At 36.5% G+C, this 25,585-nt stretch overlaps 1 protein-coding gene across 2 annotated transcripts; it reads right to left on the bottom strand.

Annotated features, from left to right (window-relative positions):
- Positions 1-863: 863 nt before the first annotated feature.
- On the bottom strand, positions 864-25,523 carry LOC127804011 (uncharacterized). 2 transcript variants are annotated; one of them, XM_052340715.1, is made up of 17 exons: positions 25,069-25,521; positions 24,877-24,968; positions 24,676-24,717; positions 24,455-24,508; positions 18,239-18,313; positions 17,238-17,303; positions 8,976-9,018; positions 7,194-7,239; positions 5,816-5,909; positions 5,672-5,724; positions 4,587-4,671; positions 4,340-4,442; positions 4,139-4,231; positions 2,773-2,839; positions 2,373-2,439; positions 2,224-2,277; positions 864-1,401 (listed from the first exon to the last, which is right to left on the bottom strand). In XM_052340715.1, exons 1-17 carry the CDS (start codon positions 25,133-25,135, stop codon positions 1,261-1,263), a joined length of 1,242 nt encoding a protein of 413 aa, XP_052196675.1. In that variant the 5' UTR covers positions 25,136-25,521; the 3' UTR covers positions 864-1,260. The 2 variants fall into 2 exon arrangements, with proteins under 2 accessions (XP_052196675.1, XP_052196676.1); XM_052340716.1 differs by lacking the exon at positions 24,455-24,508 and having other exon boundaries at positions 25,069-25,523.
- Positions 25,524-25,585: the final 62 nt, after the last annotated feature.

Genomic DNA, 25,585 nt, shown 5'->3' with positions numbered 1-25,585 from the left:
TTTATCTGTAATTTAGGGTGCCATCACGTCCAATTCCCGAATTTTATAGTAATTCAGGCTTGCGAATGGCATGTCTATTTTTAGGACCCTCCACCTGAAAATTAGGGTACCCCTATATCACTTGATTGTCCAACAACCACAAAACTTGCGGTAAAGAGTGACCATACACCTAGCAGGACAGAAGAAGGAAACCATGTGAAAAGCAAATCAGGCGTACCTGCTGCCCAGAAGATGAAAAATTTGGGAGTGCACAATAATATTTCCAACAATATTTTGATTTTTCTTGCAATACTAGCCTAAATTCGGCAAAATCACAATAAGCCCCGGAATATTGAAGCTAATAATCCATGACTATGTGAGATTTGAGTCTTAATAAATTTGTTTAAAATTCATGGTGTTTGATTCATTGATTGGATAAATTTTAGGTTGACATCAATTACCTGACATAACCATACTCCTATATTTGGAGTTAGTCTGCTGTAAATATGCAAATAGGAATCCAGAAATCCATGTTTTTTTCTGGACCAACTTGGTTCTCTCAAAGTTTAGGGAACCCAGACAAGAGCTTCCTGAACCTCTTCACATGATGGTTGGGATCAAGCCAAGGTTAGGTTAAAGGCGGCGTTTGGAACAAGCACCTTCAAATTTTGACCAACTGCTGCAGGCTGTTTCAGGTATCATCAACGAAAAAACCCAATGCAAACCCAAATAATTTGTTCATAATATCATAACATTTTCCCTAAAGCCAGCATAAAATTCCTAAAACAAAAAAAGAGAACACCATGCCACAAGAGAACTATGGTGTTCAGCAGACAAATGATATTTCGCGTAGAATAATTTCAAGCGTCAACCAAGCAACAACATAAAGAATGTGACGTTTATAATTACTTGTAGCAACCAATATAGTTTTAGATGTGTTTCTATCTGTTATCAGATAAGAGATACGAAGAAAGTGCTCCTACCTGTTGAGAAAATTGCACGTCAACTAGCGGTGAATTACAACAGCACATATCTTTCAATCTACAAAACCGGGTTTTTACCATGTTGTTGTACCCCACCAAGAGAAGGCATACCTGTATCTCCTCGAGCAGAGATGAAATGTAGATGATAAGGAAGAAGAGAATTTCCTATATTGTCAGAATAACTATCCAAACGTACTTGTTTCCTCAAAAGAAAGCCCCATCTTGTATGGGTCTTATCTCTGATGACACTTTTTAAGTACAGCATTTGGAAGAGTGAAGATCAGCAAATGCCACGAGTTCAAATTGCACCATATCTTCTTTCGTTTGTTGTTCTCCTTGGTCCTTGGGCAGGCACAGGCGGACGTTCCCAAGAGACTTGATTGACAAAAGGGCTATTAATGTCTTCTTGATGAGAATAGTTGTGCCCTCCTTTGCTCACCTGAATTTTGTTCATCCCAAAACAGAGCAAATTGTTAGAGTCTTCTAGGGACATCTTCCAAAGAAAATCAACTAAAACAAGGTGAAAAATTGCAACTGAGTACGTAAAGAGCAAAGATGCTAAATGTTGCTTTTCCACCAGCTCAAAACCAAAATGTTTAGTTATGCCCAGCTATGCCTAGAATTTGAGTCAGCCAAAATGGCCAAAAACAAATGCTCTCGTAGTTACTAGTAATTAACTTAATTGTTTATTTTTTTCCTTTGTTATGCTTTTGTTTTGTAATACACTTCAAGAAAATGCTGGAGCATATGACCTTTACTCGACCAAATCAAGTTCATACCAATAGAGTAAAAGCTCATGTCATGGCCATACCTATGATAAGCTACTAAATTAACTAACTCCATGATTGCTTTTGACAATGAAAATGCCCATACCTTTTTATGGGTTGTAGTCTCATTATAATAAACTGAATACAACTTATCAGAGGTCAAAAAGATAATAACTTTGACAACCATGCACAGACGGATTTATTGGAGAAAGAAGATATAAAAATAGCATTAGTAATTCAGTAGGCCTGCATCATTAACTGTCCATCATGATTACGAAACAATTTTGTTTTAGAAACCAACAAATTCTAACCCTTTCCCGCTTTGGCTACCAAACAGGTCTAATATTCAATTGGCAGATAAAATAAAAGACACCACATTATTTTTATCCCACCATTTGGCAATTGGTATTTGCGTAATATCTCACATAAATTTAAACTATTAAAAGTCCTCAAGATCTTAGATCTTAAAAATAAATGCTGCAAAGTTCACTCACTGTTTCTAAACATGCAGATACAATTGTCATGCCTGGCAGCGCATCAAGGCCATGCTGCATGCAATATATAACAGATTAATAACCACAGTTATCTCTTGATAACAGCATAGAAAATACAAGTATTATTCAATCTTCTAAGAAAAATCTACCCGGTTCTGCACTTGTGTGTTGTAGACAAATCCTCCAGAACAGAACAACGTTGTAGAAACAATCAACCTGTTCCAGATGACGACGGTTTAACATACCAGAAAATAAAACCATCATAATTAACCAAAATAGAAAATAACAGGTCAGTAAATGGAAAGTTACAGCATTTCATTTTATACAAATTATAAAAAGGAATATAAATTCAGAAGATGAACTTGGAATTATATATTACTGCTAAACTAAAAACACAAGAAGATCCACATCTCAGGATTGAATTTGAAAACAGTGTCAACAAGATATGATGTATGCAACACAGCAAAATAAGTTCTCATACAACAAACATATATAGGTCAAAAGAGATCTTTTACAAGGTTCAAATAAGAAGTTAAAAATTTGGCATACGTGCAAGATATTACTCCAAATATAGCCCATCCGTGCATTGCCTCGCCCTCTTTATGTTGTATGTATTCTGCAAATTCCAAACAAGCCATGCAACTGGTTACTCCTAATTGCCTAGCATCCTAGACCATCATTTGCGAATCAAGTATCTAGCATAGGCAGGCAGGTGATTATAAATTGAGTTTAAAACTGTTAGGAAGCATTATTTATAACAAATCTTTTTACAGTGAGAAAGGCTTGTGTTGATCAGAAATTCAATCATCATTCAGGTCAGGTAAGTTCTTGAGAAATCTATATCAGATGTTCATATGTATCAAGAATTAGAATTTATGCGAGAGGATAATAAATAGTCAAGCTGCATACAGAACTCAGGACTCAGAGAAACCAAGAATATGGTTGCTTCTCCAGACATGCCTGATCAAGATTAGAGAGATAAAAAGAAACTCTAAGCCATGATGCAAAGGAAGATGCAGCTACTTCTCTAGAGAGAGAGAGAAGTAAGAGGCAATAAGAGGGTCACTACAAGTTATTGTATTACAAATAAACTTACATTACACCTCCAGCAAGGATTAGCATTAATGAAGAAAGAAACAATCGCTTTTCAGCCCTCTCGGGATAAGAATAAAAATATCTCTGAAGGAGAAAGATGAATGTTGGAATGCACAAGCAACTAACAAATGCACCTGATTCTAATGGGATACATCAATCTACAAGCCCTTAAAACAAATGCACATCTACAAAGCCTGAATGGAACCATAAAGGGAAGAAAATGTAAAATTTAAAAACTCCTATACAAAAATAATACAGAAAACTCTAAAAAGAAACCCCCCCCAGTACATAAGATGAGAACAACTTAGTGGATCAGGATCACCAGCGTAGAACAACAATGATGCTGACCAATCCCTTGGGCTAAGTTATTTCAACTAAATACTTATGTATCATGACCCAAATGATGTGAGATTGTACTTCAATGCTTGAACTTGATTCAGAAAAATATCAAAGGCAGAGAAGCTAGAACAAATTTGAAAGAAAAATAGCATAAGAACAAACTATTGGATTCCAGAAGCAAATTTGAACTAGCCAAAGAAAGCCGCAGGCTAGTTTTCTGTTGGCAGTGGAGAAGTATATCCTGCATTAACGGTACAAAAGTTCGATAACAGATCCATTTCTTCCTAAAGAATTCACAACTTAACTGTACCATAATTGGACCTAGAGAAACTATAAAAAGTCAGACAAGCATGGGTAAATGGTTTTACACAACATAGCCACCCAGAAGTTAGCTATGTTTGTGTGTACGTGTGTGTGTGTGTGTGTGTGTGTGAGAGAGAGAGAGAGAGCAATTATCCCACGTGAGCAGTATCATTCTTACCACACATCTTTGTAAGAGTAAACTGGATTGAGTCATAACCCTTAACTGGGATAGTTATCTCAACTTCATATGGAGTATTGCGGGCCTTCTCACCTGAAAAGTAGGACTTGAAGTTCAGAAGATAAAAACTTTCAGAAATAAATCCAAAACAAATATTGGCACAAATACATCCTCAGCTCTTATTGTTAATGCAATCCATACATCTCCAATCCACCATCAATATTGTTGGCGACAAAGTTGTTGGTGGTCTCCCACTCGCCCCTGAGCCTGATAACTTAACCTCAAGGCCATGTTCTGGGGAGATCTAGAAAAGGGGGAAGTAGAAAAACATTATTTTTCCGAAGGATCCTGACCATGCAAAATGCATTTATCCTGTAGATCTTTTTAAACAACCAGTACATAAGCATCTAACAACAGCATAGTAGAGCCTCTGTGAAGAGGCTGATACCTTAAAAGTTGGTTTTTGCACTAAAGTTGAAAGTGAAGCAATTGCTGTCATGTAAAGGGCCACATGGGTCTGTTCAGTTTTGAAACTGCAAATGCAAAAATTTAACATCCAGTGTTATTATTAATTAAATAATCAACAGAGATGTGGGCAAATGAAATTTGCCTAAAAATCTGGTGAAATCAATAGGAAGTGGGCATGCGCATGCACTTGAAATGTGCAAACTAGTCAAAATATACAATTCAGATCTCTTGGCTGCAAATAAGGGTTCAGTAGAAAAAAATCAAGGTAGTGTGGGGGCAATGAAAATGCTCATATGTATAGGGTTGTTTTTCATTTATAAAAAAGTGGAAATTCTATGATTTCACTAGATGACAAAGACCTGGCACTGGTGAAATATGTCTGTTCCCAAGTGAACAAGAATCAGATCCCTAACAGACCCCCCACCCTTTGTACGCTTTAAACCATATTGCTAAACCCTTAGGCACTGTCATTTTGCCATGTAAAGAAGCCATAAAAACACGGGGAAAAGAAGGAAATCTGTTTTAAGTTCAAAACAATTGCTTCTGCAATAGAGTTCAATTTAACCTATTTAAGTCTAGCTAAGGTGCTTCCCAAAAGGTTCATCTTCCCACCACAGCTAATTGCCATCATCTTCCTTACCTAGCAGCAAGTGGGTTTAGAACTGCTGAATTTCCTGAAGCAGAGATAAAAGGTTCGTTTTCAAGCAAATACCCATACAAGTAAGCTTAGGGCCCGTTTGATAGCATGAAAATTCCATGGAAAATGTCACATCCAAGAAATTGAATTTCATTTTTTCTGTTTGACACACTGCATTTTTTATGGAATTGAATTCCATGATACAACCATTAAAGCATGTTTTGGCTTATTTTCCATGAAAAATTCCATTTGGGGGGGGGGGGTGTTTGTTTTCCATGCAAGTTGGAAAATGTTTTCTTTTTCAATTAAATGCTATCAAACACACCCTTAATGTTGGAAATAAATCAAAAGTATTCACTATAAACATTGATGAAAAAGCAGAAAAAACCCGGAAAAAAAAAAAAGAAATCAAAGTGCATATGCTGTACCTAAATTCATGATGAGATTTCTCATAACCCATTTGAGTCAAGCCATTGTAAACCTAAAAATATGCAAAGAGCAATTTATTAATCAACTAATAATTTTGTAAGCACAAACTAGATTTGTTTAGCAAGAGCAACAGGATTGCTTACAAGCTCCCAAGACCGTGGGTGAAAACCAACTGTGAACCCTTCAAACACTTGTGGGCCCTGTTTCTCACATGCAATGGCAAGTTCAACTAGAACTCTGCAGTTAACATTAGAGCATATGGAAAATTAGATGGAAAAACTTCAATGTAATTTGCCAAAAATTAAGCATTGTCTATGAGATATATATCTTAGCATTAAGCAACCTGTAATTAAACCAGCATTTGTAAATTGTCACGCATGTGGACTATCAGAAATGTAGAAATACTCAATGTAATTTTATTTTTTTTCAAATTTCCTAAAATTAGGTACTCCTACATGCAAAAGTTCGTATTGAACTGACTGTAACAAAATAGAGATCAAAGCGCTCAAGCATTTATTTTCGACACTGAAATGTCAAATGGTCCAATCTATAACGTAGCATTAAGCTATCTGTAAATAACACTAGCACTTGTGAATTGCCACCACATCCTCTTAACACCCATTTTTCAATATTCTTTTGAGATTTTTGTTCCAATAAAGCCATTCATGTCACATTACACAACCCTATTTGCACCTAAACTCTTGTATGTATCACCAACTACCACCAATAGAGATCAAAAGGCTCAAACATTCATGTTCAAGTACCACAAACACAGATTTCAAAAATGATTGAATAATTAATACGAAAATATGCTCTGAAATTTTGATACAAGAGAACTAAACCTTTACAAGCCTTAAAATGAAAATTTTGGTAATAGCATAGGGCACACCTCCTTGAATAGGTATGCATTTGCTCTTAGTAATTGACAGATTATGATAGTCCACAAAACTAGTCAAAAAGCAGCAATGCAAGTTATCTGCTGAATAAATCACGTTGCCATCTACATAGCAATAACAACAAATTATCTTTATTACCTTAACATTTTTCAGAGAAAACAGTTTCAATGATGCAATCATCACATGCAAGATACCATAGTAAAGATGATGTCTTTAACATGCAACATCACAATTCAAGGCAAGTAGCAACATTTTTCAGAGAAGACGGTTTTGATGATGCAATCATCACTTGCAAGATACCATAGTAAAGATGATGTCTTTATCATGCTATACATCACAATTCAAGACAAGTAGCAAAACATAGTAAGTGTTCTCAATCACAGAATGAAACTCCACTACATGTTAGTTCTGTTAACATCCATTCAGCAATTTCAATATGCAAGAACATACCCTCATAAAGGTTCAACTTTCTACATTAGTGGAATACATTACAAGTTTTCTTTTTTTGTTACTATATATATGGATTTAATATGAGTCACTGAATTGAGAAGTTAACCAAGATCAGCACAAAGCAACAAGGCAACAAGTTTAAAATGTAAAAAAAAGAGCCTTTGTTCAGAAAGACCTGCAAGTTGACTCGTATGTGACATTGCATATGCATCCAAGTTCACCTGAGACATGGCAATGATTTTTAGAGTGAAAAAAAAAAAACAATAAATCTTCAGACGGGAAAAGGACAAAACGACTACAGTCACAACAAACTCTCTTCACCCAACAGCCTTATCATCTATCTGTGGTCATAAATGAGACATGTTGATTAATAGAGTCACAAAAAAGGGAAACATAAAATTGTCAAACACAATAACAGGCTATCCTCAGCAGTACTATATGAAAGTAGCACACTTGCACCTAGAAGAAAGAAAAAAGAACAGGAAATTCACATACTCAGTAAGTTCACAAGTATACATCATCTCCTTTGTACAAGGCTCCCATCCTTCAGGCAGTTTAACATTACTGACACTTAAGAAGAAGAAAAAGAAGCAACCCATTGAGCCACCTTTAGTGGCAAGCAGTATTTGTTAAATAATCAGCAAGCCAGAAATAACTTCACTGGCTTATGCCGTGGATAAGAAACTCCAGCGGCCAATATTTATAAACAAAACCCTCAATACCTAGTTACTTGCCATGAAGTGCATACAAAGTTACATGTTTAAATAGTTATAGAAGCCCCAAAAAAAGACTGGACTTGAGGCCCTCAGTACATGTTGGGCATAAGAAGAATGCTAAAAGAGAAACCCTTCCCTCAAACTTCAAGCTCATATAAGGTTCACGTTTTGACACGTGGGCTCATCTGGTCTTTAATTTCTTGCAAGGAAAAAGTTGTTCAATATACCAGTAAAAATAATTTGAATTCCTTTCTAGTCTCTGAAACCATTAGATTCAATATGTACAATGTATTCAATTTTTTCACTTCTTGAAACACATCTAAAGCTTTCAGAGTTTCCCTTTTTTAATCATTCTTTTTGTTGTTCTGGTTATCATTTTTTGTTTGACCAAGTACTGAATAACAAGCATGAAAACCAGAACAAGAAGAAGAATAGGGTTACTACATGCAGGACAGTTTTGCCATGTGAACTGAACTGAACCAGTACAACTCTTCCAGAATCAAGCTTTGTAAAGCAGAAAGATAATCCATCTGAACAACCAGCTGGATTGTGTACAGTTTTTTTACCTTGAAAAACACATTGTTTTAAGCCTAGAATTCAACAGGGATGCCATTGCACAGACTGAAAATATACTGCAGGCCCTCATATATACAGTGTACAAGCTCCATTTTTCTTCCACCAGATAAAGGTTATGTTAAGATTTGACCCAGATGTCTTAAGGCTAATAACTGTTCCCTCCTTAAAACTTTAGGGAAAATTAACTACCAACAGATAATCAAAAGACACATAGGAGAAATCTATTACACATAATACATATCATATTTCTAGAAAGAAAGTACTGGACAACAAAGTCACTTTTCGTTATGCTCCAAGTGTCAATAATTGTTTTGATGATTTAATAACAAAATCAACACAGTATTAATTGACATTGCTTAGCAAGTCATACAGATTAGTCAGAACCACAATATGTGTAACTTATCAAGAGAAAAAGAATCCAACATACTGTAACAGTTGTTCACAATTATTATTCAAAAAATAATAATAACATACTGTAATAGTTGTTCACCAATCACCATGTTGAAATTGTATCTTTATCAAAGTCTGCTAATTTAACTTGCACATCAAAAAAAAAAAAAAAATTCAAAACAACATTGAGACTTTCAACTGCTCAAATTGAAAATGTTTGATATTACGTCCTAACAGACCAACTTGAAACTTTTTAAATAAGCATGCTCATATACCTTTACAGTATCTATCTGAGCAATTTCCACATATGATGTTGACCTGCAAGGCAAACAGGAAAAGATGATATAGAAACTAATTGATACATGTTGGAGAATCCGAGTAATTCAGCTAATGATAAAGATGCAGAAGTGATAGACACGGGGCTGTTTGAATAGAAGAAAAATAAGATAAGCAGTGCTTAAATCTTAAGAAGATAAGGAAGAAGAAGGTTCCGGAAATATCAGAGACAATATAGGAGATATGCTACCTTAGTTTTGTTTTTATCTTATCCTATCTATCTTTGTAACCTATTCAAATTTGGATTGTATCCTATCTCCTGTACATTAGGATCAGAAACGTAGCATAGTACATGTATAAATACAGGTTCTACATTCAATACAAACTATGAGTTTTGATTTCTCCTCTAAACTCAGTTCATACCTAAGGTTTTCTACTTAGGTTATTATACTTTGTTCATGGTATTAGAGCTCGATTCTACCTAGCCGAATATCCAGACACTATGGCCGCCTCTAACCCTGAGAATGCAGTTCATACAACTGCAGAGTCCTCACTCAGTTCAAACTCACAACCTGCAGCAATTCCGTCTGTTTCTTTATCAACTGATAGCCATCCCTTGAAGATTACTTAACATAGATTGAACGGAAGAAATTTTCAGGAGTGGTTTCAATCTGTTATGTTGGTAATTAAAGGCAACGCTAAGTTTGGCTGTCTATCAGGAGCTATTTCAACTCCACCGAAGGATACAACGGACTATCAAAGATGGGAGGCAGAGACTTTGATAATCATGGCTTGGCTTATAAACTCAACGGAGCCAAAGATTGGTCAAACATATCTCTTCTATAAGATTGCTAAGGAAGTGTGGGAGGCTGTCCAGGAAATATATTCTGATTTTGAAAACACAGCTCAGTGTTTTGAGATCAGATTTTCCATTCGAACCATTAAACAATGTAATCTTGGTGTTACTAAATACTATAATACCTTGATGGAATTATGGCAAGAGATGGATCTTTTCTATGATCCAAAGTGGGAGTGTTCTACTGACAGCCAAAAATATAGCAAGATGCTAGAAAAAAAAAAAGGATTTTGACTTCCTCCAAGGACTCAATGCTGACTTAGATGAGGTACGTGGCCGCCTACTTGGCACCAAACCACTTCCATCCCTCCAGAAAGTGTTTGCAGAAGTTAGAAGGGAAGAAAGCAGAAAACGTGTGATGCTTATAGCAGCAGAACCAAGTGCAAGCTCTGCCCTTGCTACAGCCAAACAAGAAGAGAATCCTGGGGATAAATAGTGGTGTGAGCACTGTAATAAGCCCTATCACACAAAAGAGACTGGCTGAAAATTACATGGGAAGCCAGCAAATTGGAAGCCAAGGAATAAAAGAGAGAAAGAAAGGCCAGCCTATACCACAATAATTGCTCCTACACCTGAAAAAGGTATAAGTTTGAATCTAACTACTGAAAGCTATTGAGTGGTACTCATCCTACAAAGGATTCAAATACCTCAGCCACCAATCCCTCAGTATCTGTGGCCCAAAAAGGTAATCTGAAATACTCCTTATTAACTAGAAAAATTAATGGAAGTTGCTGGATTGTAAACACTGGTGCATTTGATCATACATTTAAGCAATTTCAGCCTAGAGATAAGGAATTGGCAGTGTTAATGGCAGAAGGTACTATGTCTTTAGTTATGGGGCAAGGGAATGTCTATGTATATGGTTTGCAACTTAAATCTGTCATATATGTGCCAAATTTGAAGTGTAATTTGATGTCAGTTAGCAAATTAAGTAAGGACGTGGATTACATTGTAATCTTCCTTCCTTCTCATTGTATTTTTTAGGACCAATCCTCGAGGAAGATGATTGGTAATGCTAAGGAAAATGATGGGGCTCTATTGGATTTCAGAAAACAAGGCTCCTCCTAATCAGTCACCACATAAGTTTTCCCTTACTGTTAGTTCTAATTTTGAAATTTTGTTATGGCACAAACGCCTTGGTCATCCAAGCTTTTCATATCTAAGACGTTTGTATCCAAATTTATTCCTTAATAAAGAGAAAATAGTGTTTTAGTGTGAACATTGTATTCTTGCCAAACAAACACACAGCACTTATCAAGCTCATCCTTACACACCTTCCAAACCATTTTATTTGATACATAGAGACATTTGGGGACCAACAAGAATTCCAAGTTTGTCCGGTGCCTAATGGTTTGTCACCTTCATTGATGACCACAATAGGGTTTATTGGGTATATCTCATGAAAGAAAAATCTGAGGTATGTGCTATTTTTCAAAGCTCTCACAAGCTAATTCCTAATGTGTTTCAGTCATCTATTTGTATCCTTAGGATTGACAATGGCCGTGAGTATTTTTTCTATCCTTTTACCCAATACCTCACCACCCATGGGATTTTTCATCAAAGCACCTGCCCTTACATTCCTCAGCAAAATAAGGTAGCTGAGAGAAAAAATCGCCATTTACTTGAAGTGGCTCACTCCTTAATGTTTACTAGTTCCATTCCTAACAGGTATTGGGGAGAAGTTGTTCTAACAACCTCTTACTTGATCAATCGGCTACCTTCTATAGTCCTCAACTACCAGACTCCCTTGCACAATCACATGACCATTTTCCCTAATGTTCAAATCCTAAGCTCACTCTCCCCTAAAGTCTTTGGTTGCATTGTGTATGTTCATCAAACCAATCCTAACCGTCACAAACTTGAACCAAAGGCCCTCAAATGCATTTTCATTGGCTATTCTCCTACTCAAAAAGAATACAAATGTTACTGTCCCCTCTCACAAAAGTTTTTTGTTTCTTTTGATGTAACATTTGTTGAAAATGAATTCTATTACCCAAGTACCTCTTTCCAAAGGGAAGAAAGCCATTGGCATCCTATAGTATCAATGCCTATTTCTCTCCCTATTGTTTCACCCCCTTTAAATATTGATCTGATCCAAACTACTACAGCTGATCATCCCCAAGCAGCAAAATTAGAACAACTTGAATCAGCCAGCATTGACTCCACTACCTCTCCTAACCCTTCACTAGTCCACCAACCCATCCAATTAGCTAAGCTACATATGACTAGTACAGGAGGAAGATTATATTCAGAAAAACCCATAAAGGTTTACTCCAGGAGACCCAAATGTCCTTCTCCTCAACTTAGCCAATTGTTAGAACCAGAGAATGGTCCAACAAGTGAGGAACACACCTAACAGTGATCTGGGCATTCCTATTGCTATTCGAAAGGCGGTAAGGTCCCATGTTAAGTATCCCATCTCTAATTACTTTAACATACTCTAAATTGTCTTCACAATTCAGGGCCTTTACCACAATCATTGATGGAGTGGTTGTTCCACAAAATATTCAGGAGGCTTTGAACGATACAAAGTGGAAGGAAGTTGTTATGGAGGAGATGAAGGCTCTTATTGGCAACCACACATGGGATATTGTAGAATATCCCCAAGGACAAGAAAATTGTAGGATGCAAATGGGTTTTTACTATCAAATACAGGTCAGATGGGAGCATAGACAGGTACAAAGCAAGATTGGTGGCCCAAAAGTACTCTAAAACCCATGGGATAAACTATGAGGAGACTTTTGCTCCTGTAGCAAAATTAAATTCCATAAGGGTGTTGATGTCTCTTGCTATGAATCTGGATTAGGAATTATTTCAGCTTGATATAAAAAACGCTTTCTTAAATGGGGAATTGGAAGAATAAGTTTATATGAAGATTCCACCTAAATTTGAGAAAGAAGAAAGTGTTGGCAAGGTATGCAAACTATATCGATCTCTCTATGGATTAAAACAATCCCCAAGAGGATGGATTAAGAAATTTAGCTCATCACTTACAAAGTTTGGGTACAAACAAAGTGAAGCTGATCATACACTATTTACTAAGCATCCAGCTAATGGGAAAAGATCTATTTTGATTGTATATATAGATGATATAATTATTACCGGTGATGATATTCAAGAAATTGTTGCACTAAAACAGAGATTAAGGGATGAATTTGAGGTTAAAGACTTGGGGACCATGAAGTACTTTCTGAGAATGGAAGTGGCTAGGAGCAAACAAGATATTCTAATCTCACAAAGAAAATATACCCTTGATCTCCTAAAAGATACAGGGATGTTGGGATGCAAGCCAATGTATACACCTCTTGAAAGAAACTAGAAATACTAGATAAATGATAGTGATCCTCCTGTTGATAAAGGGAGGTATCAAAGGTTGGTTGGGAAGCTGATTTATCTTTCTCTCACTTGCCCAGATATTGCCTATGTTGTATTGTGAGTCAATTCATGCACTCAACAATATTTAGTTGCAGTTTATCACATTTTGAAGTACCTAAATGGGACGCCAAGTAAGGGATTATTATTCCAAAAGAGTGATGCTAAAGGGGTTGAAGGGTTTGTTGATGCTAACTGGGCAGGATCTGTGATGGACAACCAATCAACATCGGACTTTTGTACTAAACTATGGGGGAACCTAGTCACTTAGAGGAGCAAGAAACAATCAGTTGTGGCATGTAATAGTGTAGAAGTAGAGTTTAGGGCAATTGCTCAAGGCATTTGCGAGTTAATTTGGTTGGCTCGACTAATGGAAGACCTACAAATGCCCCTAACCTTACCAACAAAGCTTATACTGACAGCAAGTCAACTATAAGCATTGTTAATAACCCCATCCAGCATGACAGGATGAAATATGTCAGGATTGATAGAAGTTTTATACAAAGGGGAATTGAACAAGGAGGAATAAAACTAACCTATCTTCCTACAGCTAGTTAAGAGGTAGATGTATTCACAAAAAACATGTTAAGACTAGGGTTTGAATCACTCATTAGCAAGCTGGGAATGAGAGATACATGTTCACCAGTTTGAGGGGGGGGGGGTTTGAGAATCCGAGTAATCCAGCAAATGATAAAGATGTGGAAGTGATAAGACACAGGGCTGTTTGAATAGAAGAAAGATAAGCAGTGATTAAATATTAAGAAGATAAGGAAGAAGAAGGTTTCGGAAATATTGGAGAAAATATAGGAGATATGCTACCTTAGTTTAATTTGTATCTTATCCTATCTATCTTTGTAACCTATTCAAATTTTGATTGTATCCTATCTCCTGTAAATTAGGATCAGATACGTAGCATAGTACATGTATAAATATAGGTTCTACATTCAATACAAACTATGAGTTTTGATTTCTCCTCTAAACTCAGCTGATACCTAAGGTTTTCTACTTAGGTTATTATACTTTGTTCAATAAAACATATGAAGTTTCAAGATATAGGCTATGAAGTAACAATGCAGAAGCCCTCATCATTTGCGTGTCCCCTTCAACCACCCAGAAGGAGGGATATTTTGAGCAGTACTCCTATACATAATTTTAACAAATATGCACCACAAGGTTGGAGAGGAGATAAAGAAAAAACTTTAGGAGGATTTAGGGGGGTTGGTACAAGGAATACCTAGAGAAGAAGATCATTATAGGATGTGACTTAAATAATCATGTAAACAAAGAAGTGAATGTGTACAAAGATGTATGGTTACGGATTTGGAGAAAAGATATAATGAGGGGCAAAACTACTTTGGATTTGCCATGACATAGGAAGAGCTAATCAAGCTAATACTAGGTTTAAGAAACAAGATGAACACTTGGATGAATATAAAAATGGTTTATCAACTACCAAATAAATTACTTGCTTGTGAAACAAGTGGACCGCTTATGTTACAAGGATGTAAAGTTAGAGCAGGAGAATGCCTAACTCCTCAACATAGGCTTATGGTTCTTGACATCCATATCAAAAATGGAAGAAGAAGAATGATACAAAATGAAATCCAAGAATTGGATGGTGGGATTTGAGAGCGAAAAACAAACTATTTCTAAGAAAAAAAGTGGGTGATAAGAGATAGGGTTGTGGAGTAAGAGGCTAACCAAATGTGGATTGAAATGGCTATTGCTATTCAAAATATGGCAAAAATGGTTCTAGGAGAGTCGAAAGAAAAAGTGTCAAACCAAAAAGAGTCTTGGTGGTGAAATAGTAGGTCCAAGAAAAGATCAAAACCAAGAGCACTTGCCACAAGATTTTTCATACATGTTGTAATATAGAAAATAAAGAGGTATATTTTAGCAAAAAATGAAGCAAAAAGCAAGTTAGCAAAGCAAAGTCAAAAGCTTATAAAAAGTTATACCAACTACTTAACACAAAAGATGGGAAAAGAGATATACATAAACTAGCTAAAGCAAGAGAAAGAAAAACAAGGGATTTGAGCCAGGTAAAAGCAGAAAAGATGGAAATCATTAGGCCCTCATAAATGATGGGGCAATCAAGGAGAGATGGAAAGAGTATTTCTAGAAATTATTCAATGATGGTGGAGAAACATATGCTAAGTTGGGGCATTTTCGTAACTCAAAAGAAGATAGGAATTACATATTCTATAGACATATTTGTTCAAACAAAATAAAACAAGTATTGAAGAAGATGGAGAGTAGAAAAACAGTTGGACAAAATAACATAGAAGCTGGGAGAAGAGGGCATTTTTTAGTTAAGGAAATTATTTAATGTGATTGTTAAATCAAAAAGGATGTTGAACAAGTATAGAAAGAGCACTTTAATGTCCATTTATAAGAATAAAGGAGACTTTCAACATCATGAAAATTATAGAGGGATCGAGCTAATAAGCCGCAATGCAATTAAAAAAAAAAAAAAAAGAGATCAAAACCAACACTATTAAACTTTAGGAAAGGATAATTGAGCAGAGCTTAAGGAGAGAAACTAAGGTCCAAAAAACTGATTTGATTTTATGCCTGGATGTCGAACAAGTGTGGTAAGAGCACTTTAATGACTATTTGTAGGAACAAAAGAGATGATCAAAATTGTGAAAATTATAGAGGGATCGAACTAATAAGCCACACCGCAATTTTATTAAAAAAAAAAAAAAAAGAAGCTACGATAGCTGCACAAACAAAATCTATCTACTTATTAGGATGCTTAACAAACTTGCATGTATACAAGATAAGCGAAAGTATTTACATATGATATTCATAAACTGGAAAAAGCCTACACAAATTCTCCAGAGAACTTTTATGGAAGGGGTTGGAGAACAAAGGAGATTGGATTGCTTATAATCAAGTTATCTAGAATATATATCAGGAGGCAAAAATGTATGCATGTATGGAAGAGATAATGAGGCTTTTCCAATTACAATTGGATTACATCAAAGATCTATATTGAGCTTACCTCTTCTTGTGATAGATAAACTCACAAAGTACATCCAGGAAAAAGTGCCTTGGGGTATGCTATTTGCAGACAATATTTCTTGATGGACGTGACAAAAAAAAATATGTAATAATAAACCTGAATTATGGAGAAACAACTTAGAACACGGAGATTTTTAAATTAAGTAGGTCAAAAACTGAGTAGTAAAATGTAAGTTCAGTAAAAAGAAGCGCAGATGATGTTACCAATATGGTGACACTAGAATAACAGTTATCCCTTTTCCCACCCCCCCCCCCCCCAAAAAAAAAAAAAAAGAAAAAAGAAAAAAAAAATATCACTTTCAATATTTTGAATCAATTGTTCAAAAAGAAAGTGTGTCCAGCATTTTATTTGTAAAATCCCTCTAGAGCTAAAAGAAAAGTTTTCTATCAAATGCTTATAAGACCATCTTTATTGTATGGCCTAAAATGCTGGGCAGTTAAGCTAACATGTGCCAATACAAGTGTAGCTAAGATGAGAATGACATGGTAGATGTGTGACCATACAAAAAAAGAAAAAATAATAAATGATATCATATATAATAAGGTTAGAGTGGCACCTAACGAAGATAAAATGTAGAAGATGTCATCAAGACCGATGCATGTGAGAAAAAAGACCGATAGAAGCAACTATGGATGAAATAGAGGAAATCTGTCACAAAGGAGGAAGAGAAAGACCAAATGAAACTAGGTGGGAAATGGAAACCCTCGGATATGGCATAGGATATAATGGCCTTAAAGTGAATATGGCAACGGACAAAGATGCCTAGAAGTCTAGAATTCAGGTAACCAACCTTACTTAGTGGAATTAAGAATGGTAAATGTTGTTGTTGTTGTATTTCTATACATATTCAGAATCTGAATAGTATATAAAATCTGAGTGCTTGCCCAAAAGTAAGAAAAAACATATGAACTGAGTTTCAACAATAACAACAAAAAAACTAAAACTAAAGAACAAAACAAAACATATAAGCAAAACAAAAGGAAAAGGAATTATCACACAACTAACCTGAGCTGTACGTCCCATTTTGTCATAAGTATGCTCACAATTCCTAAGGTCACCACCATAGAACTCCTGGATACATAGAGAACCAGAAAACAAAAATTATGTTCCATAGGTTGCAATACTCCAAAAGATTAACCAATAAAGCTACTGGAAAATAGCTCAAAAATTTCCAACAGTAAAATTGGCAACCCATGTCATAGTTTATAGCTAGCTTCTTTACCGTTGCAAAATAGGTAAAGGTGAGATATTCTTAAGTTTGAGAGGGAAGGGTTAGTGCTACAATTAACATAAAGATAGCATTTGGAAGCAAAAAATCACAGATTTGTCAAGCTACATTCTTAGAGTTATTTGAAAGCCAAACACTTACAAGAGAATTGTATTGAAATTTCTTAAAAGCAAAAACAATTCATCATGTATCAACAAAATCACATATTCTCGGTTTATTGCTTGTGACCTTGTGATAATATGACCAAATGCCAACTAGGCAACTACATTTGTGTACTTTTTAGGAGAGAACCTGCATGTTTCAAGAAGAAGATGGCAAGACTTAAACAAATGTAATATGGTTCGAATGAATACTCCCTTTTGTGGAGGTTTTTTTTTTCGGTAAGTCCCCATTTGTGGAAGTTACATAATGTTATATGTTATCCAATCATCTAGATTTCTTTTTCATTTCTTCCTTTAAAAAAAATCATATTCCCATGCATGATGAGCCAAAAATATGGCAGATGGTATAGAATATCAATGAGAAAAGGACCAAAAGTAAAAAGTCTTGGTTATATTGAACATTCAAAAAGGATTCCTAAAACAAACAAAAAAGAAGAAAACTGGATGGTCATGTTAGGGAATTGAACTGCAGCGACAGCTATACCTACTTCAATAAAGGAATTGCAGTTTGTAAAGAAGCAAAACATACTACATTACAACATACAAAATATCAAGCCTTAATCCCATGAGGAGGGGTTGGCTACATGAATTCTAGCTCATACTACATTACAACTTACTTGAACAAAACTAGCATGACCTGAACCAGCAACAAAATAGTTGAAATGATCAAATCTTCCAAAGTCAACATAGCCCTGCAAATTTTGATCAATTTCATTTTAAAGGAATATAACTAACAACAAAACAAGAAGTAAATGCTTTGTACATCAAACAACTTGTTTCGAACATATTCTGAATGCACAAGCATTTAAAGTGTTTATAGCTTTGACAATGTTTAATGTTTGACTATACTTCATATCAGCATTATCTATGGCAAATCAAATATGATGAAACATTGTCACCTCTTACTTTAGTTGAATGGATGAAAATTGCAGCAGGGACATCCCTAGTTTCCCCATAGTGTCTATGTATTCATGCATGGCAAGGATGCTTTTTTGAGAACCAACTCTCATTTTAGAATCACCATCACGCATAAACACAAGACTTGTAGTCCTCATGCTACTATAGTCCAAAAGATGGTTAACTTGTTTGGAAAAGTAAACTCTCTGTCCCTTATCCAATAAAACCACACTTGATTAAATAAAGAAAATAAATGCATTTAAGTTAAAATCTGAAGTCTTAGCTGTGTTTTTAGTTCTCCAGTAAGCAGTTGATGTTGACTGCAATATTTCAAGTGTTAAAAATAAAGAAACTGTAGGAAATGGGAACAAAGGATCCATACTTTATGGGATCCCACAAATTGAGGGATCATGTATCCATATTTTCTGGGATTGCTTTTCTATCTCTTAGTTTTATGGGAAGTGTGAGTTAATTTGTATATAAGATGTTGTAGGTTGATTAGAAGAGGGGTGAAGATATCATTGTTTTTTAGCTTGTACAATTATATGGTATCAGAGCCACCCGCAGCCGCCGTCGATCTGCCACCGTTCTAGCAGATGAACCTGCCACTACCGTCAAGCACCAAGAGCGGAGAAGAAAAGAGGTCTCTTGTCCGTCGTTTCCAGAAGCTGCATTCATCTCCAGCTTCCATCTTCTGTAGCCCATCATCCCCGTCGGTCCTCCGCAGCCGTCTCCTTGCTCCAACCACAGTCATTGCTTTCTCCGATCGCCGACAACAAGGTCACCGCCAGACCTCCCTCACAGCGTAAACCACAAGCCTCTGCCATTAACGACCAAGGCCTGTCCACCATCACCTGCCACCACCATCACTGAGATTGTTTTTGCTCCGATCTCTCTCTCTGATGCCCCAATCGCAACACCGTTACCACTGTTGGACTCGTCTCACTCAGTCCATACAGATCCCAGTGGTTTTGTCGCTATCCGTCGTTGATCGTCGCCATCAGCCACAGTCCGTCACTGCCGGCCACTGCTCGTCCCAGTCTAACTTCGTCGATTCTCCAACAAACTTCTGCCACTGCTACCTACTCTTTCTATCCCAATCATCTTCTTCATTCTTTCGTGGTAGCCTATCAGACCTTGGCCTCATATTTGATTTTCACAATCTCAAATCTGGTGTGCAGCATCCCTCTGATTTCATACCAGCAACCACCATTACCAATAAAATGACCAACTCCAATACATCCATAACAGAATCGACCAGTATCTCGACTGTCTCCAACCCCCAATTATCCTTAGTTCCCGGTCATTCTGAAAATCCCGCAATACAAATCACCTCTCATAAATTGAACGGAAGCAATTTTAGAGAGTGGTATCAACCAGTATTGCTTATGATCAAGAAAAAAGGAAAAATGGGATATTTGACAGGAGCAACAGCAGCACATCCATCAAATTATGTAGCCTATATTGTATGAGAAGCAGAAAACTCAATTGTGATGGTATGGTTGATAAACTTGATGGAGTAAAGGATTTGGCGTTTGTACATGTTCTACCAAACAGCAAAAGTGTAGGATACAGTACAAGAAATGTACTCAGACCTTGAGGATATATCACAAAGTTTTGAGGTTCGCTCTAAGATTTGAAACACTCAACAAGATACATTATCTGTCACCGAGTATTTTAATACGCTCTCAGAACTGTGGCAACAAATCGATCTGTTTCACAATATTGAATGGAAGTATACTGATGATGGAGTCCTATACAATAAGATGGTAGAAAAAGATTGAATATTTGATTTCTTGCAAGGGGTGCATCAAGAATTTGATGACGTTCAAGGACGTATACTAGGCACAAAGCCTTTACCCAACCTGAAAGAGGTGTTTGTTAAAGTTTGGCGAGAATAAACAAGGAGGAAAGTGATACAATCCAAAAGGAACTCTTGGAAAAGGCAAGCGGATGTGGTGTGAGCATTGTAAAAAGCCTAATCATACCAAAGACGTGTTGGGATATTCATGGCAAGCCCCCATATTGGAAGCCACGAAGTCAGAGGAAAAATAATACTTATGTGGCTGAGATAACAACTGGTGCAGCCTCTCAACCATTCACAGCAGAGCAAATGGAAATTCTTCGAAAACTGATGACTTCCTCATCAGTGACAGATGCCTCCAGAACTGTCCCATCAACTTCTACTAGCTTTACAGCGCTTACATTACATAAAGGTATTGTTTCTTTATTGTCATATAAAGACTCATATGATACTTGGATAGTGGACACAGGTACTTCAGACTATATGACAAGCTCCAACACAAGATTCAGTAACTATCAACCATATAAGGAAAATGTTGGTATTACTGTAGCAGATGGGTTTATGTGCATAGCAACAAGGAGAGGAGATACAGAACTTAATGGGTTGAAATTGAATTCAATTCTTCATATTCCAAATATGCAGTGCAATATACTTTTAGTGAGTAAATTAACCAAGGATTTGAACTGTTTAATAACGTTTTTTCCTTTTCAGGATTTGTCATCGGAGAGAACGATTGGGAATGCTGAAGAGCGAAATGGTCTCTATTACTTGTTAGGTGTTGATTCTCCTTCAAGACCAAAGTTACCTATTATTTTTTCCTTGTTCTCTAATTCCAATGTTTTATTGTGGCATCATAGATTAGGTCACCCCAGTTTCTCTTATCTAAAGCGTCAATACCCTCGTCTATTTGTTAATAAAGATTATTCATCATTCCGATGTGATCATTGTACTCTTGCTAAACAAACACGTACATTTTATCCACCTCACACATACAAACCTTCTATTTCATTCCATTTAATTCATAGTGATGTGTGAGGACCATCACGAGTGTTAAATTTAATCGGGGAATGATGGTTTGTTACCTTTATTGATGACCATACCCAGGTATATTGGGTTTACTTGAGGAGAGAAAAATCCGAAGTTACTACAATTTTTAAACAATTCCACAAGCTTGTCACAAATGTTTTCCAACCATATATCCATATTCTTCGAACAGATAATAGTAGAGAGTATTTCTCCCATGAACTGAATGAATATCTCCAAGAATATGGGATACTTCATCAAAGTTCACGTACGTATACTCCTCAACAAAATGGGGTTACTGAGAGAAAAAATCGTCACCTCCTGGAAGTTGCTCAATCCATCATGTTTGATAGTCATGTTCCACACTCTTTTTGGGGTGAAGCCATTCTTACATTAGCATTTCTTATCAATCGTATTCCCTCCAAAGTCCTTCAATACTGAACACCCCTCAATGCATTGTTATCTATCTTTCCTTCCTCTCAAGTTCATAATTCTCTTAAATCTCGTGTGTTTGAGTGTGTGGTATTTATCCATAATGTTCAACCCAATCGGGGCAAGTTTGATCCTAAAGCTCTCAAATGTGTCTTTCTTGGTTACTCCACCACACAAAAGGGTCATAAGTGCTATCATCCTTCTATGAAACAGTTCTTGATCTCATTTGATGTTTCATTTGTCGAATATCAAACCTTCTACCCCCATGTTTCTCTCCAGGGGGAGATTAATTCTCAAAGAGACAAACATTGAGAACCCAATTTCTTCAAGCATTTTCCTTCGATCTCCTCATCATTTCCTTCCCAATCCGATTCTATGTCCAAAAACAGTGGTGATATAGGTAAAGGGGGAGAATCTAACACTTTAGACCCAAAACCAATTCTGGTTTACTCTAGGAGACCACAGACTCCAATGCAAACTCAAGAGTATGAACCGATGGCAGATTCCATTACGACGGATAATCAAGAAGAGGATGAGAAAAATGAGTCATGTTGTGAGGAAGAAGAACCTATTAATAGCATTGATCTTCCAATTGCCATAAGGAAGGGGGTAAGGTCTTGTATGAGAAATTCTAAGTATCCTATATCGGATTATGTTGCATATACTAAGTTATCAGGAAATTTCAAAACCTTTGTTGCGAAGATTAATGAGATTCGTGTTCTTAAAAATGTTCAAGAGGCACTTCAAAATCCAAATTGGAAGAAAGCTGTGCTAGAAGAGATGAAGGTGTTAAATGATAATGAGACTTGGGAGATGATGAAGTTACCAGAAGGGAAGAAAACAGTTGACATTAAATGGATCTTCTCAGTGAAGTATAAACCAGATGGAACTATAGAACGATATAAGGAAAGACTAGTAGCACAAAGTTTTACTCAAACCTATGGAATTGATTATGAAGAAACCTTTGCACCAATTGCCAAGCTTAACTCAATCAAAGTTCTATTGTCTATTGCTGCTAATTTAGATTGGAGACTACACCAGCTAAACATCAAGAATGTTTTTCTCAATGGCACATTAGAAGAGGAAGTATATATGAGAGTTCCTCCTAGATTTGAAGTAAAGGGAAATCCAGATAAGGTATGTAAGCTAAAAAAATGCCCTTTATGGTTTGCAACAATCACCTCGGACTTGGTTTACACAGTTCAGCACTGTTATGAAGGATCTTGGATATAGCTAAGGGCAAGCTGATCACAACTTGTTTGTGAAGAAGAATAAGTCAAGACAACAAGAAATACTCATTGCATATGTAGATGATATGGTGATCACAGGTGATGATGAAATGGAGATTGGAAATCTAAAAAAGAGACTTCAAGCGGAATTCATGGTAAAAGATCTTGGGAAACTTAGATACTTTTTTGGAATTGAGGTTGCAAGAAGTCACAAAGGGATCTTCATTTCACAAAGAAAGTACACTTGATTTACTTAAAGAGACAGGAAAACTTGGGTGTAAACCTTCTAGTACGCCCTTGGAGCGTAACTGGAAGCACAAGGTGTCAGATAGTGATTCTCCAGTGAATAAAGAGAGCCATCAGCATTTGGTAAGAAAACTCATCTACCTATCACTCACGAGACCAAATATTGCCTTTAGTGTGAGCTTGGTAAGCCAGTTCATGCATGCTCCCACAAAAAGGCACATGGAGGCAGCAAACTAGATCCTGAGGTATTTAAAGGGAAATCCTAACAAAGGATTATTGTTTAAAAAGACTAGAGTCAAGGATATTATTGGTTTTTTAGATATAGACTGGGCAGGAGCTATTGATGATAGCAAGTCAACAATTGGGTATTGCACAAAAGTTTGGGGTCATCTAGTGACATGGAGAAGTAAAAAATAGTTCGTAGTTACTCGAAACAGTGCAGAAGCAGAGTATAGAGCCATAGTTCAAGGAACATGTAAACTCATTTGGATACAGAGATTGATGACAGACTTAAACAAGCCAGTAACAAGTCCTATGAAGTTATTTAGTGACAGTAAATCAATTATTAGTGTAGTCCATAACCCAGTTCAACATGATCGGATGAAACATGTGAGGATTGACAGAGACTTCATCAAGTCAAAGATTAAAAATGTGACTATCGCCTTGTCCTACATTCCTACCAAGTCCCAAGAAACTGATGTTCTAACCAAAGTATTTCAGAAATCAAGTTTCGATATCTGTATTTGCAAATTGGGAATGATTGACATCTATTCTATAGCTTGACGGGGAGTGTAGGAAATGGGGACAAAGGATCCATATTTTATGGGATCCCACAAATTGAGGGATCATGTATCCATATTTTCTGGGATTTCTTTTCTATCTCTTAGTTTGATGGGAAGTGTGAGTTAATTTGTATATTAAGATATTGTACGTTGATTAGAAGAGGGGTGAAGATATCATTGTTGTTTAGCTTGTGCGATTATAGAAACTGTGTACCTTCAAATATCGTAAGCTTTAATAGCTTTGCAGGTAATGAAATAATCTGTAGCAGCAGTACAGTTCTTAACAAGTATAGGCAGGAATGGTATTAGAGTACAATTCATCTATTTATTGTTTGCATCTGTAATTTCAGCAGAACTAACTTATATGCACATAAGCGTTATCCCAATAAGCTAGTTGGGGAAAATGGTATCGATGAATACCGAATGTGCTCTACTCTCCACATCCTTACAAAATCGAACAGCCAAGTCAGAATCCTGAGTAGACAAAGTGCATGACATGCATGAGCTTTGGAAAAGATTATCAAAACCAGTACAAATATCCTATAATTGAAGATTCGGACAATAAAGATGCAAAATATTCTTTCTTTCTTTTTTTTTCTTTTTCCTGAATTAAGATGCAAACATTTCATACGAGATGTTACCTTCCCCCCATCATACTCAAAAACATGTCCAATCCAGCTGCTCTGAGAATAAGTTAAGAGAAAATAAATTTTAATACTCATTTTATGACGTATTATTGTACTAGTAACATCCGCTGCAAATTAGAAATCCATGCTCTATCTGGTCGCCAAAATGTAAGATATTCACAGTGTAATTTGAACGAATTACATAGTCAAGGATACGAAATCATAAATGTGACTGGAATTGTCAAGAGCGTAGCAGTTGGAACTCGGAACCGCAACCGAAGCAGCCCCAAGCACCTGGAGAAAAACAGCTGACACAATACACAAATCAAATATAAGTCTCAAGGCCAGATCAGAAAGGAACAAGGAATGCGATAACTTACAAGAATTTGATCAAATACATGACATTACCTATGGCGGTACTGGAAAACAAGCAATGTAAGGAAGGAGTTTCTAAAAGGCGGCTTCTTCTCCTCATCTTCGCATAAGTTCAACAAGGTACTGCTAAGAAACCTGAATGAGTTGTGCACGAGGATGTCCGCGAAGTGCCTGAAGCTGAGCAAAAATAGACGACTGCAATTCGCTATTAATCTTGCTCGCTTCAGGGGAACATCTTTGTCAATCAAGACAAAGCGCGTCTTTCGCCAGAATAAAAAGATGAGGAGATAAAGTGCGTGGATATGTGGAATTTAATTAGATTGATGATCGGTTTGAATCCCTGGTTTGGCAATTGCATCGTCAAACGAAGAGGGGTGCATCCGAAATGTCTTCGCCGGCGACGAAGCTTTGGAGATAACGGTTCAGATTTTGGAGTACGGGACGAGTCCTTAACGTGAGTCACGTGACCTCCGTTCCCAGTTTCCCAATGCAGAAACGGGTTGACCCTTCATCGTGACCCGCCTGTGTCGTACCGTAACCCTAACCTTTG

Source organism: Diospyros lotus, chromosome 6 (genome assembly GCF_014633365.1).
Source record: "Diospyros lotus cultivar Yz01 chromosome 6, ASM1463336v1, whole genome shotgun sequence".
NCBI lineage: Eukaryota > Viridiplantae > Streptophyta > Magnoliopsida > Ericales > Ebenaceae > Diospyros > Diospyros lotus.
This window is presented reverse-complemented; position numbering and strand designations above follow the sequence as displayed.